Source organism: Gymnoscopelus microlampas (genome assembly GCF_963454915.1).
Source record: "Gymnoscopelus microlampas genome assembly, chromosome: 15".
NCBI lineage: Eukaryota > Metazoa > Chordata > Actinopteri > Myctophiformes > Myctophidae > Gymnoscopelus > Gymnoscopelus microlampas.
The window spans coordinates 16253487-16272755 of record NC_139952.1 but is presented as its reverse complement, the minus strand read 5'-3'; the positions used below and the strand labels follow the sequence as shown (position 1 = coordinate 16272755).

Here is a 19269-nt window from a genome sequence, read left to right as displayed (position 1 = left end):
CCTTGAGTTTGTAGAGCTGCTATTTTTTGCTATTTGTTGTATGAAGAAGTGCATACAGGCAGGGTTTGACCCGTTAAGACCTGGGACGCATCTGTGTCATTTTTAGATTTGAGCTAAAAAAACATTATTTTACACATTGGCAATTCAAAAATAGCAGATCTACAAGCTCATAGCGCGGCACCGAGTGCCGCGCTACGAGCTTGTAGATCTGCTATTTTTGAAAAATTATGAAAATGTGTGCACATTTTTGAATATATATTGTTTTAAAGCGAACATTTTTAACTCAAATCTTTGCTTCTGGGGGGTCCCTGGAACAAAACATTTTGAGATGGGGGTCCGCGGCCAAATACGTATCATTTTGGGGGTCCTTGACATGAAAAAGTTTGAGCACCACTGATCTAGAAACATACGTTTTTTTCAAAAAACTGTTAGGATTTAGAAGACATTTTGTAGAATCGGAGCCTGATCAGGCCTTAATGGGTTAAGTGGTTGAGCAGATAGCAAGGCAGTAAGGAGACGCGTGACGCACAACAAGAGGAGACGAGGAGATGGATATTAGGCCACAATGTTTATTCAGTAGTGTTGTTTCAACTTATAGGTACAATACTGTCAGCTTTTGTAAGACTAAAAAAAAGTTACCATTTACAGTCATCCGTGCTTACAGAATGCCAGTCAAGTCGTTTTCCACCCCGCCTTGTGTACGCACCCGTCTCACACACTCGCCTAATAGAGTGAGCACATCTCCAAATGGTAGGCACTTTGAAGGTTTAAAACATTTGTGAATATACATTTTTATATATATAATATATCTTTTCATATACTAATAAGCAATTGGACTCAATGGCCATGTCTCTAATAGACATAAAAAGCACAAAAAAAAAAAAGAAAGAAAAAAGAATAAGAGGATATTCGGGGAATAAGAGATCAAGGAAAGAATGAACCCATAAGAGCAGAGACGTGGCCGGGGGGTGGGGTGGGGGGGCGGGTAGTATGGGGGTTGGGGACTGTATGAGGCGATGGAGGTGGTGGGGTTACTGTATGAACGTACAGTACAGAATGAGGCGACGGTGGGAATGGAAATATTGTTGAGTCTTTGGGTTTTTTGCTCCTGTAGTTGAGTACCTTACTTTATACAATGACAGGATGAGAGAGAGAGAGAGAGAGAGAGAGAGAGAGAGAGAGAGAGAGAGAGAGAGAGGAGGGGGGGGGGGGGGTTGCGAGCAGAGGGTGAAGAACGGAGGAGGACAGCGGACGAGGAAGAGCTCGACGAGACGAGGGAGAAGGAAGAAGTTGGCGTGGAAGAGCGAATGGCCTTGTGAGGGAGGGGTCGTGTGTTACGAGTTTAGATGACGATAGCATCTATACCTACTTTACATTACTGTACATTTGAACAAAAAACAAATAAAAAAGGCAACTTCACACAACCTGCTGGATATTTACGCGTTTTCTATTCTTTTAGCGAGGTCACGTAGAATGGAGAATACGTTAAAAACAAGAGGGTGGCAGGCCCCCCCCCCCGACAACAGACGGCAGGTCCTGTAATGTGGCGTCGACGCTTTCGCCTGCTGGTCATTTTTCCGTGCCCCTCCGTTTCCGTTTTGTTTCAATCTTGGGATGCAGAATGGCTACGTGCACAAGCCAGCCCCATGTCTCCTGTGGTACAACCCGGCCATCATCATGTGCGCTATCGCCGGGCTTCTTCTTAAAGACGCGACGGGGGCGTAGCAACGGGGTAGCACCTGCAGGGTTGCCAGATCTGTTTATTATAATTTCCCCCGCAGGATTTCATTTGAAAATAGCCGATCCACAAGCTCACAACACGTCGCATCGCGACGCGTTGTGAGCTTGTAGATCTGCTATTTTCAAATAGCCGATGTACATGTTAAAGTGCTCATGTGGCCCATAGCGTCGCTTATTTTGGGGCTGGTTGTCCTAGACCTGGTTGCTTGTTTCTCTCACAGACTCTGGCAACGCCGGTCACCCGCAAAGCTGCACGGCGAGTATCACATACCGGCGGCCCGACGCTCCTTTTTGGAAATGTGCCGACCACAAACACGCTCGACTGAAAACACCTCGACAGACCGCGAAAGTGTGTATCGCGAGACCATTTTCAACGCCTACCGCGACAGCCTTATTGTTTATATCTATCAAACAACGTCGCCGGTCGAGAATCGTGGCGTGGGCCGTGGCCGTGGCCGTGCCACAGAGGTATGTGCTTTGTAATTGGGTCGATCTGTCTGCTGTGTTTCCAGGCAGTAGCACATTATTAGCAGGCTTCCCGATGAAAGGGATCTCTTGGGCCAAAAGCGTCAGCGAGCGCGGGGGGACTCGGACAATAACACCAGTCTCTAGGGGGCTGGATGGCTTTGCATCGCGCGAGCCGACGGGCCGGGTGGGTGGCTCCACATGGCTGAGTGCGAAAAAGGGGAGGGGAGGGGGCGGGGGGGGGGGCGACAACTCAACGGGCCGTGCTCCAATCTGATTACCAAAAAAATGAGAGTGCCACTGAGAGGGGGAGAGGGGGAGAAAGATGGGGGAGAATGTGACTTGGTGTGCAGAGGCAGTCAGAGAAAACTAGGGACACACACACACATCAGGGAGGTGGCTGAGGGCCAAAGCCACGGGGCCAAAAACAAGTTAACCCCACACACGCTACGTACACCCAGAGCTGCACGGTACCGGCAGGGGAAGCGATGCAGTGTGGATGTGCACAATACAACGTCGAATGCAATTAAATAGAAAAAACAACGAAAAATGGCTGCGAGACACAGAGCCGAAGCCGAAGCCAAAAGTCTTTTTGCGATTTTTCTCGAGCCCTGACACAGCTTAGCTTTTTAAGACCGATTCCTGGGTATACGCATGATATGCTGCCGTAAAGAAATGCTGATTTATGACCATGAGGTACACTGAAATGAGAACAAACAAACATGAACAAAGTGAAATGCTCACCTTTCACTAAAAACTGGTGTGAGAGCAACAAAACAAAACGAAACAAAAAAAGAAATAAAATAAACATTGCAACCTGAAGGGAGAACATTTACATTGAACGTTATCAGCATTAATGTGAAGACAAAAGAGCTTCATCAAAACTACAAAGGCATTTTTTTAAACATCAGAGAAAAAGATAAATTAATGAAATACACCTTTAGAGATCAACATCAGACATGCTAGGACAAAAAAAAAGAAGAAAAAAAGAAAGTAGGATTGATACAGAATAATTATATTCAATTATTTCCACTTTTAAAATTTTTCTTTACAAATAACATACTGCTACAGTTAAAAAGTAGTCAGCGACTAAGAAAAGCTCCTTTGACAGAAGACAGATGTGACCCCGGTTTCTTCAACGTTACAGATCCTGTTTGTTTTTTGTTTTTGTTTTTCAGCCGTTTCAAATAATACACAAAATGTTTAAATACACAGATTTGCCATAAAATAAGCAATGCTTGGCTTTCATTTAAAAAAAAAAAAGGAGAAAGAAAAGGTCTTAATTACAATACTCTATGCAAAAGCTTTCCTTTATGTTATTTTTCCTCAATCAACTTTATAACTTTGTGACATTTGTTGTTTTTTCGTGTCGTATTTGAACAGGGTTTGTCGTTGTCGTGGACTGTCATTCGACTATCACTTTTGATTTGTCAATCTGGTGGCGAGAGGGGGGGCGGGGCTTTTATGCATAAAACTCCTTGGTTGGGGCCTTCTGATAGGCCGCTCCGGAGGGTTTCCTCTCTCCCAAGTCGTAGCTGCCCTCGTCCTTCTTCCTCATGCGGTAAACCAGGAGGAGGATGAGGAAGATGGCAAACAGGAAGCCAATCACTCCGCCCGCGATGACAGCTGAGGAGGGACGGAGGCGAGGAGGTTTAGAAAGAGAGAGAAAGAAGGGAGAGAGAGAGAGAGAGAAACAGAGGTTATAATGTCTGCAGAGGACATGGCGTATAAACCAACAGCAAAGTAACATCAAGGGAACCCTAAATGAAATCCAGCCAGCTCATATTATAAAATCTGGCTTTCTCCATGGCCCCCCAAAGGCATCTCTGTTTCTCCCGACTAATTCTCTACATGAGCTTACATCAATTTCCTCCAAATTAGGCCTGTTACGAGGTGCTCCATAGTTTACTAATCTGTTTAGAGTCTCTCATTGCACAACAACCTGCCCTCTGCCCCACTTTGGCTTTCCACATGTTGAGTGGCCCCATGGCCCCATAGGTACAGAGGAGCCTGGCATCGGTCCAAATGCTAACCTCCAGCTACCAGCACTGCAGTGTGTACGTACATGTGGTACTGTAGTAGCATAAACAATAAACTAGATTAAAGCTGATGTAAGACATCTTCTTTGTGTCAAAATCTACTTTAACCCATTAAGACCTGAAGCCGATTCTACAAATGTCTTCTAAATCCCAACAGTTTTCTGAAAAACGTATGTTTCTATATTAGTGGTGCTCAAACTTTTTCATGTCAAGGTTATGTCAAATTATATGTATTTGGTTGCGGACCCCCGTCTCAAAATGTTTTGTTCCAGGGACCCCCAGAAGCAAAAACAGTTAAACATGTTCGCTTTAAACAATATATATTCAAAGATTTGCACACATTTTCACGATTTAAAAAAATAGCCAAAGTGTAAAATAATGCTTTTTTAGCTCAAATGAAAAAGTGACACAGATGCGTTTCAGGTCTTAATGGGTTATTAAGAACAATCTTTTTTGCTATTTTTGCTACTTACCCAGAGTTAGGCAAACTAATGGATACCTTTGTTTCCATGTCTCTGCATACAATATGAATTTATGTTGAACAGTGAGCTTAGTGTAGTTTAGCTCAATTCCTGGGTCTGTGGGAGTATAGACGGAATGACTACAAAGTATTAAACGATCAGTTTGGATCTAGAGAAGGTATATTTCCCTACTTTTGAGAGAAGCTGCTACTTCTTTATCCCATTGACATCCAGGAATTAAGTAAAGCTAGGCTAGCCTCACTATTCAAAATACCTTCAAACTACACGTAGACATAAAACAAAACAAGGGTGTCCATGACTGTGTGTGTGTATAGGCCTACTATATTCCACAGTAGACTTATATCACATTAGTGTGCCGCCACCATAAAAACAGCTATTTTCAGGACAAGGGTGTTTGCCAAAAGAGAAATCAAGATTGCAAAACGGATCCCATGTCATGGGATGACAGCAACTCCCAAGAATACACTGTTAAAATGATTTAATGCTCTTTTTTCTTTTATTGGAAGAAGACAAGCCTAACACGTTTTGACACGTTGTCTTTATAAAAATCGCACCCTGTGTGAAGGAAGCGGTGCCTTTGGTGAGTGGCCTCCTGGTGGCGCTATAATAGGGCGGGGCGGGGCTTCAGCAATTAATGCTCGTCCCTATTGGTGGTCTAAGTCCACATACCAAATTTGGACTTGGTGGCATGCTGCAAACTGGAGTTATAGCTGTTTAAAGCCAGTGGCCTCCTGGTGGCGCTATAATAGGGCGGGGCGGGGCTTCAGCAGTCAATGCTCGTCCCTATTGGTGGTCTAAGTCCACATACCAAATTTGGACTTGCTGGCATGCTGCGAACTGGAGTTATAGCTGTTTAAAGCCCGTGCTCAAACGGAGCTGTTTAAAGCCAGTGGCCTCCTGGTGGCGCTATAATAGGGCGGGGCGGGGCTTCAGCAGTCAATGCTCGTCCCTATTGGTGGTCTAAGTCCACATACCAAATTTGGACTTGCTGGCATGCTGCGAACTGGAGTTATAGCTGTTTAAAGCCCGTGCTCAAACGGACATCCGGGCTCAAACGGACAAACGGACATACGGACGGACATAGTCAAGTGTAGACCGGCTGGCACCGCTAAAAACCTTGGGTTTATCCATGAGTGTGTCTAACTCCTCGTAGGTAGAAAAGAATAGTAAAATTACCCCAAAACCAAACCGCCGCCGTGTGAATATGGTCTATAGCCGATCTACTAGCTCACAACGCAGCGCGTTGTGACGCGCTGAGAGATTGAATCCATTCATTTGTCCATTTGTAACTCCGAAAAGTGTACGAATGTAACCCAATAGACCCGTAACACTCAGTATTTTACAGTGTAAGACAAATTTTTAAAAAGTAGATGGGGAGGGATGTGAACGAGGTATGTTTCTACGCCCAGGGTCTCATGATCCATAAGATTTACTTGTGTAATCCTCTGCATTCCATGTAAGCGACCCAGTCTCGGCAGTGCAGAGACCAACGCTGCCATAATTCAAAACAACTGACAAAAAGTTAGAGAACCTCGCAGACCTTTTGAGAGAGAGAGCTATACAAAGAATAAAACGTATCGAAGTTATCGTTCCCAAACCATTATATAAATCCAGTTAAGGCTTTTTGCAATTTTTCTCTATCCAACAGCAATAAATCAAAGCATGTAAATGGGAGGGAGGGAGAGAGAGAGAGAGAACGAGAGAGAGAGATTTGGGATGAGTTCTCATCTGCGGTGTCCTGATTTGTCCCCGTTTACGCAGATAGCAAACGCCAGATGGATATCATAACAAAGTGCCAATCAATTTCTGTCTGCGACGTGTGGGGGAGAACGCAGCAATTTGGAGTCCGATCAGTTCTTGCATTTGAATAGAAGTGAGGAACAGCCACCGCACCGCGAACCCTATAGCAGGTTCCACAGATGCCTGTCGGATTTATTCAAAGCAATTATTTTGAGAAGTGGAGATGGTAGGACTTACTGTCTAGGCTTCTAACACTGATCTGTTCACAGACAGAGATATACTGACACACTGTATAGTAAGACATAGGAATTTGAGATACATTACAAGGTAAACGCCATGTTTAACCCATTAAGACCTGAAGCCGATTCTACATGTCTCCTAAATCTCAACTTTTTTCATGTCAAGGACCCCCAAAATTATATGTATTTGGCCGCGGACCCCCATCAAAATATTTTGTTCCAGGGACCCCCAGAAGCAAACATTTGAGTTACAAATGTTCGCTTTAACTATATATATATTCAAAGATTTGCGCACATTTTCACGAATTTTCAAAAATAGCAGATCTACAAGCTCGTAGCGCGGCACTCGGTGCCGCGCTATGAGCTTGTATATCTGCTATTTTTGAATAGCCCAAAGTGTAAAATAATGCTTTTTAGCTCAAATCTAAAAATGACACAGTTCCAGGTCTTAATGGGTTAACCACGTGAACCCAAGCATCCCTCCATATTTGGGGGTGAACATTCGGGCAAGATCTACCGGCTCACAACAATGCATAGCAAAGGCGGTGCGTCGCGTGTTAACGCACTTCTAGAAGGCTGGTCCTGAGAAACTACGCCATAATAAAAGTTGTGTGTTTCACTGACAGAGCACCAAACTGAAGATGGTATTTCCATGACGTGCTTTGGGAACCACATGGAAGATATAATGAAAATGTCATACATGCCATGTGATATTAGCATCCACTGTTGAGCTGTGGATTTTTTAACTAAGGGTACTGTATTTTATGACGTCACGTGCGTGCGCACGTGCACGTGCACACAGGCTTGTGCACATAGCCACTCAGCTCAGTGCTAGTTGAAATACTGTATTCAATAATGTGATTATTAATGTATTTATATTTCTTATTATTTTGTTGCATTGTTAATTTGTTGTTTTTATTTGTTTCAATTAATCAATTATTTTATTTTCCGTCATCGTTGTAGAGATTCGCAGACAAGTGAAATACCTGACCAGTGTGGCTGTTAATACAGTGTAACTGAGGACGTAAGAGAGAACGCAACGCAATGTTATGCAAAGCAGCCAGGTTGAGGAGGCTATTGTTGTGTTAACGATTGACGGCTCGCGCGTGCATGTGGAACACCCCAGCCCCCCAGTCTCAGAACTAAGGGTACGCCGTAGACCCCCGCCCCTAGACCCTTAGCATCCAACTTCTCATAATAGATAATAGATAAGTAATAGATCTGTGCAATGCCTCTGGCAGTAAAACTACTGTAGCAAAATAAATTACAACCTCATCGGCAATACAAAGAGGCTCAGTTAATTAGCAATTGTTTCGAATGTACCAACTCCAAACCCCAGAATTCCACCTTTGCTGAGAAAGGCTGAAAAATAGACAGTTCTGCAAGTTGCCTCTGGTGACCTCTAGTATGAGGGTGGTGAAACCGCACACCCGGCCGATAACTACCCACCACAGTTTTTTTTCCCCCAGTTCTATGCAGGTGCCGATGAAATAACCCGGCAGCTCAGAGATTTCCCAAGTATTAAGAGCCTAAACCCATCGCTGTGGGTGTGTCAGCAATATTCCGCTGACAATGTACGAATTTGACTAATGCATTAGCGCTCGCAGCCGTATCTGACCAGCAAACAAATATCGCTTCCTTCTTCCCCTTTATTTGGAGTACAACATACACACTGGCTATAGGGCACACACACTCGACTGAGTTTGGAAAACTAATGCAATGTAGGCCCATATTTTTTTAGTCCTTTGGGGGAAAATGGAAAGGTAGAGTCATTGTCCAAGTACATTTGTACATACCTGGAATTAACCCATTAAGACCTGGGACGCTTCTGTGTCACTTTTTGATTTGAGCTAAAAAGCATTCTTTTACACTTTGGCTATTCAAAAATAGCAGATATACAAGCTCATAGCGCGGCACCGAGTGCCGCGCTATGAGCTTGTAGATCTGCTATTTTTGAAAAATCGAGAAAATGTGTGCAAATTACTGTAATATATTTATATTATTTTAAAACGAACATTTTTAACTCAAATCTTTGCTTCTGGGGGGTCCCTGGAACAACATATTTTGAGTTGGGGGTCCGCGGCCAAATACATATCATTTTGGGGGTCCTTGACATGAAAAGGTTTGAGCACCACTGACATAGAAACATCACGTTTTTCAGAATACTGTTGGGACTTAGAAGAAGACATTTGTAGAATCGGCTTCAGGTCTTAATGGGTTGAACGTGTGCATGTCACCTCCTCCCAAGCATTAGAGACAGTGGGCAAGCTGCCGAGCAGAACCTGGAGGGCTGTCAGGGGTTTGTACTACCGCGACACAATGCCAAGAGTAGCAGGGATCGAACTGAGAGCCTTGCGATTCCCAGGTGAACCTGGGAATCGTAAGCTACCTCCTTTAAAGGAGTAGTTCACCCAAAAAAGGATTTATTTTCTATCAATTACACACCCCATGAAGCAGTGAATTCATAGAGATTTTTTTGTTTTTGTCGCATTCCTAGGAAATAAGTAATTTTTGGGGTGAAATACTCCTTTAACACCAGCTGTACCAATGCCACTGCTACAATTATGTCAAACTAGCAAACCCATCAATTGCACAGCCGATAAACAAATGACAACATTTGGAATATTGTCTTTATACAAAAAGAAAATTCAGATGTGGCTCAGCGGCCAAATACATATCAATTTGGGGTCCTCAGTGGTGCAAAGTAACTAAGTACATTTACTCAAGTACTGTACTGAAGTACAATTTTGAGGTACTTTTAATTTACTGGGAGTATTTCCAATTGTCTCTTCTTTCACTTCTACTTCACTACATCTCAGAGGCAAATATGTACTTTTACTCCACTACAATTAATTGAAAACTTTAGTCACTAGTTACTTTGCAGATATAAATTTGTACAGTATAAAACATACATTTACCACTTCAGCCCTATTTCATACCTAGGCTACTTGAAAATAGCCGATCAACAAGCTCATAACACGTCACATCGCGGCGCGTTGTGAGCTTTTACTTTTGGTAATTTAAGTACATTTTGATACCAATACTTTTGTACTTTCACTCAAGTACATTTTGAATTCCGGGACTTTTACTTGTAACAGAGTAGTTCTACGTTGCAGTATCGATACGTTTACTTAAGTAAAACAACAAGAGTACTTTTTCCACCACTGGGGGGTCCTTGACATGAAGATGGTTGAGAACCAGTGCTATGGGGGGGGGGGCTTGCAGTAGGTACAGTACATACCGGGCTAAAACCTCTGTTCTCTGGAAGAGGTTTTCAGAGCGGACTTCGATGGGCTCCTGGGGCGAACCGGGGGCACTGGTGGTGCTGGTCATCTGGTTCCTACGCATGTCCTCTGTAGCTGCTACCGGGGCCTGGGGGGGGACGGGGGACGGGGGGAGAGAGAGGAGGAAGTGAGTATACAAGGATGCAAAAAAAATTCAAAGAGGAAGTCAAGGGAGAGGATAGAGAGAGAATGAGAGATAGATGTGTAAATAGTGAGTGGGAGGGAGAGGAAGAGAGAGTTTACATTTTTCACATTTCAAAATCACTGTCACACTTGTCTGCCTGTTCAAAGGAGCTGGGGAGATGAATACAGCATTAACTCAGCAGCAGTGGTGTTAAAGTAACTAAGCGCATTTACTCAAGTACTGTACTTAAGTACACTTTTTGAGGATTTTTTTTTACTTTACTGGAGTATTTCACATTTTCTGTACTTTTACTTCTCTCCACCTACTTCTCAGAGGCAAATATTGCACTTTTACTCCACTACAACCATTTGAAGACTTTAGTTACTAGTTACTTTTCAGATATAAATTATGATATCATGAAACATACATTAACCACTTTAGCCCTATTCTATACATAGGCTATTTGAAAATAGCCGATCTACAAGCCACAACGCGTCGCGATGCGACGCGTTGTGAGCTTGTAAATCTGCTATTTTCAAACATTTTAGTACTTTTACTTTTGGTACTTTAAGTACATTTCGATGCCAATACTTTCGTACTTTTACTCAAGCAACATTTTGAATTCTGGACTTTTACTTGTAACAGAGTATTTCTATATTGCAGTATTGGTACTTTTACTTAAAGTAAATCATTTGAGTACTTTTTCCACCACTGCTCAGCGGTGCTTTTCGGGTATGATAAGGACTGTGCGATAACGAGGAGAACACAATGCAGGCAATAAAATAGCAAGGAAAAAGGTTCAAAATGGCACCCGTCCAATTTCCGCCGACTCAGCTGGAGGGTCTAGTAAGTAACACATCCAGGGGACTAAACCGTGGCCTACAGCCAGTCAGTATGTATGGCCTGTCCAAGGGGGGGGGGGTGGATGAGAACAAAATGGAGCTATTCCAGACTGCCCCAATGATTTGTCCATGAGGCTAGTAGGGGAGGTGGAGGAGGGAGGTGAACATGGAACCTCGCCAAAGACCCAGCTTATCAATGCAAGGGGCAAAAGAAAGGAAAGCCAAAAGGCGCAAAAAGGATCTGAGCCCATGCGTTTTATGGTTTGGCAAGGAGATGAGTGAAGGGAACAAAGAACCAACATGGAACCGAACCAGTTTTTTCTTTTTAGGCCAAGGAAGTAGGGACAGAGGCAGAGAAAAAAAAACATCTTGGAAGGAGCTCTGAGTGTCTTCTGGCTTGGCTTAACCCATTAAGACCTGGAACGCATCCGTGTCATTTTTTGATGCATTTGGCTATTCAAAAATAGCAGATCTACAAGCTCATAGCGCGGCACTCGGTGCCGCGCTATGAGCTTGTAGATCTGCTATTTTTGAAAAATCATGGAAAATGTGTGCAAATCTTTGGATGTATATATATTTCTAAAGCGAACATTTTCAACTCGAATCTTTGCTTCTGGGGGATTCTACACATGTCTTCTAAATCCTAACAAAGATCCTAAGAAAAAACTTATGTTGCTATAATATCAGTGATTTTCAAACGTTTTCATGTCAAGGACCCCCAAAATGATATGTATTTGGCCGCGGACCACCATCTCAAAATGTTTTGTTCCAGGGACCCCCAGAAGCAAAGAATAGAGTTAAAAACGGTCGCTTTAAACAATATATATTCAAAGATTTGCACACATTTTTACGATTTTTCAAAAATAGCAATTCTACAAGCTCGTAGCGCAGCACTCGGTGCCGCGCTATGAGCTTGTAGATCTGCTATTTCTGAATAGCCAAAGTGTAAAATAATGCTTTTTTAGCTCAAATGGAAAAAGTGACACAGATGCGTTCCAGGTCTTCATGGGTTAACGGGGGTGGAGAGATCTTGACTACAAATCCTAAACAGATGTAGCAGCACACAACGCGGTGGAAGCAACGGTCCAGTAAGGAGTCCGGCGTATATATATATAGGCTGATCTGAGATGATGTCCGTGAATACGGAGATTATGACTCCGACCGGGACATAATCCGCTCGTAATGTGCGACGACATTACCAACTTGATCTTTATCCCCGAGAACAAACCATCAGGCCTCTTGGCATTAAGAGGGGGATTTGACAACGCCGCTGGGTCGTCTCCTCCTCCGCGAGCCGAGTCACGGATCACTTTATGTTGCATAATCTCATGATATCACAGAATGCTACTATCCGACCAGGGAACACAGCCTTAACCCATTGAGACCTGAAGCCGATTCTACATGTCTCCTAAATCTCAACAGTTTTCTGAAAAAACGTTTGTTTCTATATCAGTGGTGCTCAAACTTTTTCATGTAAAGGACCCCCAAAATTATATGTATTTGGCTGCGGACCCCCATCAAAATGTGTTGTTCCAGGGACCCCCAGAAGCAATAATTTGAGTTAAAAATGTTCGCTTTAAAAAAATATATATATTGAAAGATTTGCACATATTTTCACGATTTTTCAAAAATAGCAGATCTACAAGCTCGTAGCGCGGCACTCGGTGCCGCACTATGAGCTTGTATATCTGCTATTTTTGAATAGCCCAAAGTGTAAAATAATGCTTTTTAGCTCAAATCTAAAAATGACACAGTTCCAGGTCTTAATGGGTTAACCGTGGCACTGGCAGCGTAATTACTACTTCACCACTCCCCCAGGATCTCAGTCAGAGGATGTTTATCACGCCCCCGTTCAGATACAAACGTGTCGAAGCTACAGTAAGCACGACGCTAAAAAGCAATGATTGGGCGAGGTTATTATGAGTGACAGCTGTCGACGTTATTACGAGTGACAGCTGTCACTCGCGTGTCAGCGTGTGTGACTGCTTGTTGTTGGAAAAAAATAGACTGTATGGAGCATATTTATTTAGTTGAGTTTTTTTTAAATAGCAGCTGTGGATGGGAAAGGAACCAATATTAAGTGACTACATGACTTATTTATCGGCTTAACCCATTAAGACCTGGAAGTGGAACGCATCTGTGTCACTTTAGATTTCTTTGGGCTATTCAAAAATAGCAGATATACAAGCTCATGGCGCGGCACCGAGTGCCGCGCCATGAGCTTGTAGATCTGCTATTTTTGAAAAATCTTGAAAACATTTTTTTTTAGATAAAAAAAAACTGTTAGGATTTAGAAAACATTTTTAAGAATCGCCTCAGGTCCTAATGGGTTAATAGATTGTTTTTCAAACAAGCTTCAAATGACCTGCAACGTGTCCGTCTGTACATCTCTCCGCCCCATCAGTGCTGATGTCTGGGCAGGGCGTAGCTGGCATGCTGGTTCTGACCAGAGCTGTCCCTGTTGCTTATGCATGTTTAGTCGTCTTGTCTATCGCTCCACAACTGCTAGTTTAAAACTTGAATATTCACTCTGTGCATATACAGCAACGAGCAGATCATTTCTGCCCGTTGAAATGGTGATGTGCATCTGTCCACGGCCAGTGGTGTAAAGTAACTACTGTAAGTACATTTACTCAAGTACTGTACTTAAGTACAATTTTGAGGTAGGCCTACTTTTACTTTACTGGAATATTTCCAATTGTCTATACTTTTACTTCTACTCCACTACATCTCAGAGGCAAATATTGTACTTTTACTCCACTACAATTATTTGAAAACTTTATTTACTAGTTACTTTGCAGATATACATTATTACGTTATAAAACATACATTAACCACTTCAGCCCTATTTTAATCTCACAACGCGTCGCGATGCGACGCGTTGTGAGTACTGAGCAAAAGTACTTTGCTCACGCGTTGTGAGCAAAAGTACGTGTAGTACTTTTGCTTTTGGTACTTCAAGTACATTTTGTTACCAATAATTTTGTACTTTTACTCAAGTAAAACGCTATTAACATTCGTAGCGACGTCACATAAACGCATTCACATGCATTTCTATCTTATCATGTGTCCTCCTCACCTCTGTTCTGAGCGGTTTCCTGGGCGAGTCGTCCCTGGCCGTGTCTCTGACGGTGGCCGTCTCCACCTTGGGGGTGAAGTCTTTGGTGGTGTCCTGGGTGGGCTCTGCGGCTTTGGGCTCAATGTACACCATACTGACCGTCACCGTCTCTACCACCATGTCCTCTCCTATACCTGGGGGGGGGGTAAATACTACAAGGTAAATACTACATCAACAACATATGACATCATCATGACATTAAGTTTAATTCCACTGTTTGAAAGAAAAATTGTGACACCAAATTATTATTATCCTATATTAAAATGGACTTGTGGGTGGACAGTGGGTGGACGGTGGGTGGACAGTGGGTGGACGGTGGCTGGACAGTGGGTGGACAGTGGGTGGACAGTGGGTGGACAGTGGGTGGACAGTGGGTGGACGTCACAAACCATAACATCCAGACATAATTCAGTGACCACTGCTCTGAATAGCACAATATAGGACTAGAAATCGAACTAAAGATAGTGCTTATCTGGCCGATCATTCAACCACTTTATTAACCCTATATACTTTGTTGAAGTCCCCCAGGGGCCTTTACTAGGCACCCTCCTTTTTTTCCCCTCCACACCAAATCTCTTAGAAATAGACGATCTACAAGTTCACAACACATTGTGTCACATTGTAGATTGGCTATTTTCGCTGAATGTTCAGGGTTCATGTGGTTCTCCTTTGTTAAAAAAAATGCCACTTTTAAACACTAGGACATGTTTATTTTAGAGATAATGACTGACAAAGTTACAGCACCCCCCGGCAAGATAAATTATTAATTTGAAATACTGCCAACCACACTATATCATAATTTGCCCAAAGGCCAGTACACACAAGGCTGATGTATTGCTCTCAGAAGTTGTCACACTGCAAGATTTGAACTGCAATCAATTACAATTTACCATTTAGGCATTTAGCAGATGCTCTTATCCAGAGTGTCTTACAAGTGAGATCAGAGTAAATGCCATTAATCTTAGTCAACAAACAACAGGGTAAATGATCAAGTCAAAGTGAGCAGTAGTTCTATTTAAGAATGTTGAAAGTTCATTATAAAGCAGATCAAGAGGCAACGTGCTGCTTGGCGTGAGGACTTTGCATTCAGTGGTTGGAAATGAACACTCATGCTATATACTGTACACTTTAACCCATTAAGACCTGGAACTGTGTCATTTTTAGATTTGAGCTAAAAAAGTATTATTTTACACTTTGGGCTATTCAAAAATAGCAGATATACAAGCTCGTAGCGCGGCACCGAGTGCCGCGCTACGAGCTTGTAGATCTGCTATTTTTGAAAAATCGTGAAAATGTGTGCAAATCTTTGAAATATATATTTTTAAAGCGAACATTTTTAACTCAAATCTTTGCTTCTGGGGGTCCCTGGAGCAAAATATTTTCATGGGGGTCCGCGGCCAAATACATATAATTTTGGGGGTCCTTGACATGAAAAAGTTTGAGCACCACTGATATAGAAACGTACGTTTTTCAGAAAACTGTTGAGATTTAGGAGACATGTAGAATAGGCTTCAGGTCTCAATGGGTTAGACAATGCACCAGGTTCTTCCAATGTGATTATGATGTCCATGTCAAATAAATTCAATAAACAGTAATTGCACCGTTTTAATTCCTGCAAATACAAATCTAGTTACAATGTTATTTTGTAAATCAAGGACAACCACGTTAATTTGTCTTCATTTGTTATTTTCAATTGTAATGGATTCATAAGAAAGTGATATTGTGCAGGAACCTGATAATTCCCAGCTATTCTGTTTTTTTTTCTACCATAACCTTTCAGTGCAGTTCTAGAGACTGTCTTGCCGCTCAGTGAGAAGCCACTCATTTTGACCCTGGAACACTATCTTCGTGCAGTTACTTATAAACGAGTGGAGCAGAGGAACTCATAAAAAAGACATGGAGAATGTTCAGGCTCGTCGATGGCACTCAGGGTGACAAGAGAATCGAAATTCACCGGGGTGAGTCGCGAATTGAGAACAAGTGTAAGAGCATTAGTGTGTGTGTGTGTGTGAGAGAGAGAGAGAGAGAGAGAGAGAGAGAGAGAGAGAGAGAGAGAGAGAGAGAGAGAGAGAGAGAGAGAGAGAGAGAGAGAGAGAGAGAGAGAGAGAGAGAGAGAGAGAGAGAGAGAGAGAGAGAGAGAGAGAGAGAGAGAGAGACAGACAGACAGACAGACAGACAGACAGACAGACAGACAGACAGACAGACAGACAGACAGACAGACAGACAGACAGACAGACAGAGAGAGCAAATGTCTGTGTCCCTGCTAGACTGAATGAGGAGAGATGTCTTAGCTTTAGTCACCTGAAGCACACTCCTATGTACCCTGCCTGCAGCAATGCACGGCAGGGTATTGTAATTGGTCCTGTCTCAAGATAACTTGAGAACGGACAGGCAGATTTCCTTGAAAGGAATGACCAGTAGGCTGCCCTGAGCGGGTGATTAACTTTTGAGGGGGAAAGGTCAATGGTCAATGTTACAATCAACGTCAAGGTCAAAATCGGGAATGGACGGGCAGATTCTCATGAAACCTGGTGGGAATGATCAGCAGATTATTGCTATTATTGTTTTAGAGTCAAAGGGTCAAAGGTCAAGGTCACAGTCGACAGGTGCAGGTGGGGTTTGGTAGGGTACAGCAAGGTGAAAGCATTCTAAGCTTGTTATCTCCACCAGGCCAATTGGACGGGAGGTCGGAGATTATGTTTTTGCCCATGTGTATGTGTGTGTCCGTCCATCTGTAGTCTGTACGTATCTAATCTCCACCGACGGCAAACTTTAGAATGCACTCTCCCAATATTCCAAGGAAGAAACTCCACCACACATTTTTCTAATGGGCCTCATGGTGCCGTTATAACAGGCTGCTTTATATTTTGCCGTATAACTTAACCATAGGTCATCCAATCACATTTTCCGTTTTTCAAACTCGATTTTTCGCCATTCTTCACACCCGCATGTTTTGCCCAACATTCACAGAAATCGGTACACACTATCTCTGGAATCATGTGAACACGTATCATTCCGATTTTCCATATTCCATTGGATTAGCTATGATTGCCTTCCAATATTTGTGAGAGGGGCCCGTTTTACTAAGAAATGCCCACAGTCATGAACACAGCATCCAGTCTACCCCAAACTTTAATCACACATTGAGGGGCCTATACACAACACAGCCCGAAAATCGATTTCACTTACTTACCAAAGTAGATACAAATGATTTTATCAGAGTCAAGAGCCCATGACCATCAAACAGGGTTTTGATATACTGAGTGGAATTAGTGAATAGAAGCCTATTTACAAAAACACGCCATACATCATGAACGCAACATTCCAATCAACCCCAATTTTGAATCGCATGTCTAGCGAGTGGGAGCTCCATAAATGCGGAAAGTAGCACCGTATGTTGTTGAAATGCTACTTCACCCCAGCAGCTTCCTCATGCCCTGATGTCTGCAACCCACAACTTACACAGCCCTGGCCGGGCAAGCCCGTCTAGCACTTTTCTAGAGAGTGTTGCCGCGTGTGTGCAGGTAAGTGTGTCAGTGAGGACATCCATACATGTGAGGCTCTCTCACATGTATGGCGAGACATGTCTCATTCATGTCTCGCCTGGATGAGTCCCGGGACAGGATTATTGAGGATAATAGTCAATCCTGGGAGGAGATGTCTCCGGTCCTCGTCCTGGCCGCGTAAACAATGTAGAGTCCGCCTCTATTTATGTTATTGTAATTTATTGTGTGTGTGTGTTGTACAATTTGTGCATTTATGTGCTCTATGGACTGCCTGAGTGTCTGGAATTTGAATTGTTTGAATTGAATTGAATATGTGTGTACATGGGTGTGTAAAATGTGTGTCTGCAAATTAAGTACAATTTTGAGGTATTTCTACTTCTACTCCACTACATCTCAGAGGCAAAAAAATATTACAAAACCTACATTAACCACTTCAGCCCTATATACAGTACATTTCGGCCATTTGCGACGCATTGTGAGCTTGTAGATCGGCTATTTTCAAAAGATTCTTATTCATTTGTAAACGTGTGAAATGGGACATTCTGCATAATGACTACTTTTACTTTTGTACTTTTTTTGGTAATTGCAATTGTAATTTTGTAAATTTTGAATTCCGGACTTTTACTTGTAACAGAGTATTTCTAAATTGCAGTATTGATACTTAAACATAAACATTTAGTACTTTTTCCACCACTGGCAAACACACATGTAATGTACACTGTACTGTACAATGTATACTGTACAGTGTGTGTGTGTGTGTGTGTGTGTGTGTGTGTGTGTGTGTGTGTGTTCGTTCGGTCTTACCTGAGCCGGACCCTGAGTTAAAATCATCATCATCTTCAGGGTAGAACCCTCCCGAGCCTGCGTCATCCAGGTACATGTCGTCAGTCTGCGAGGAGGGCTTGGCCGCTTCCACTATCTGCACAAACACAGCGATGCAACATGTCAGCATCTCCTCCATTACAGCAAGATTTTAGAAACGCATTGTTTTTTTTTATCGCTCATCAATAGTATATTCCAGGGCAGCACAAGGTATGAATGTCTTCATTCTGCATCGAACGGTGGAAAATATGGTTCTCAAAACACATTTAAATGGGCAAATAATACAACGTTGCAGCAGTTAAAGAATATGCAAGATACATAAAAGTTTAAATAAAGTACACGACAACGATAATATCATCAACGACATATAAGAATACAATCACTCCAAAAAAGTGAAGATACAGACAGTATTCTGGAGGGGCAGGGGGGTTTTCTAAACGACAAATTTATAAAAGATCCACTCCTTTGATCCATGGCAGGTGTTTTTCTCTCACATTTCTAAAGCCTTTTCAACTGCAATGAAAAAATAAATCTTTGCCTGCGGGTGTCGCTGTTTTGGATTTTGCCTGTCAATCATCGCCTCTGCTACGCCCCCCCCCCCCCCCCCCCCAAAGAGAAGGATAGGGGAGGGGAGGGGCGATGAGGAGAGTGGGCGGGATTAATGACCTGTGACTTCACTGCCGAAGGGCCAAGCTCAGATTACTTTTCAGCCTAATTATTGAGAAACCCCCAGACCACAGAAAATCCACTGAATGTTCAAAGATTTTTTGGGTGTAATTGAGGTCACAAGACCCCCCCAAAAAAATGGCAGCTTGTAGATCTTCTATTTTTGAATAAATACATAAAAACAGAAAACTTTTCACGTGTT

General features: G+C 42.7%; 1 protein-coding gene across 2 annotated transcripts in view; it reads right to left on the bottom strand.

The window, feature by feature from the left end:
- Positions 1-553: 553 nt before the first annotated feature.
- sdc2 (syndecan 2) overlaps positions 554-19269 on the bottom strand; it is a 259237-nt gene continuing 240521 nt past the window's right edge. For both annotated transcript variants that reach the window (XM_084080220.1, XM_084080219.1), the window contains 4 exons: positions 18384-18498; positions 14035-14207; positions 9949-10077; positions 554-3832 (listed from right to left, as the gene is read on the bottom strand). In XM_084080220.1, coding sequence (XP_083936346.1) covers positions 3668-3832; positions 9949-10077; positions 14035-14207; positions 18384-18498 — 582 coding nt within the window. In that variant the 3' untranslated portion in view covers positions 554-3667. The remainder of the gene's footprint in view (positions 3833-9948; positions 10078-14034; positions 14208-18383; positions 18499-19269) is intronic.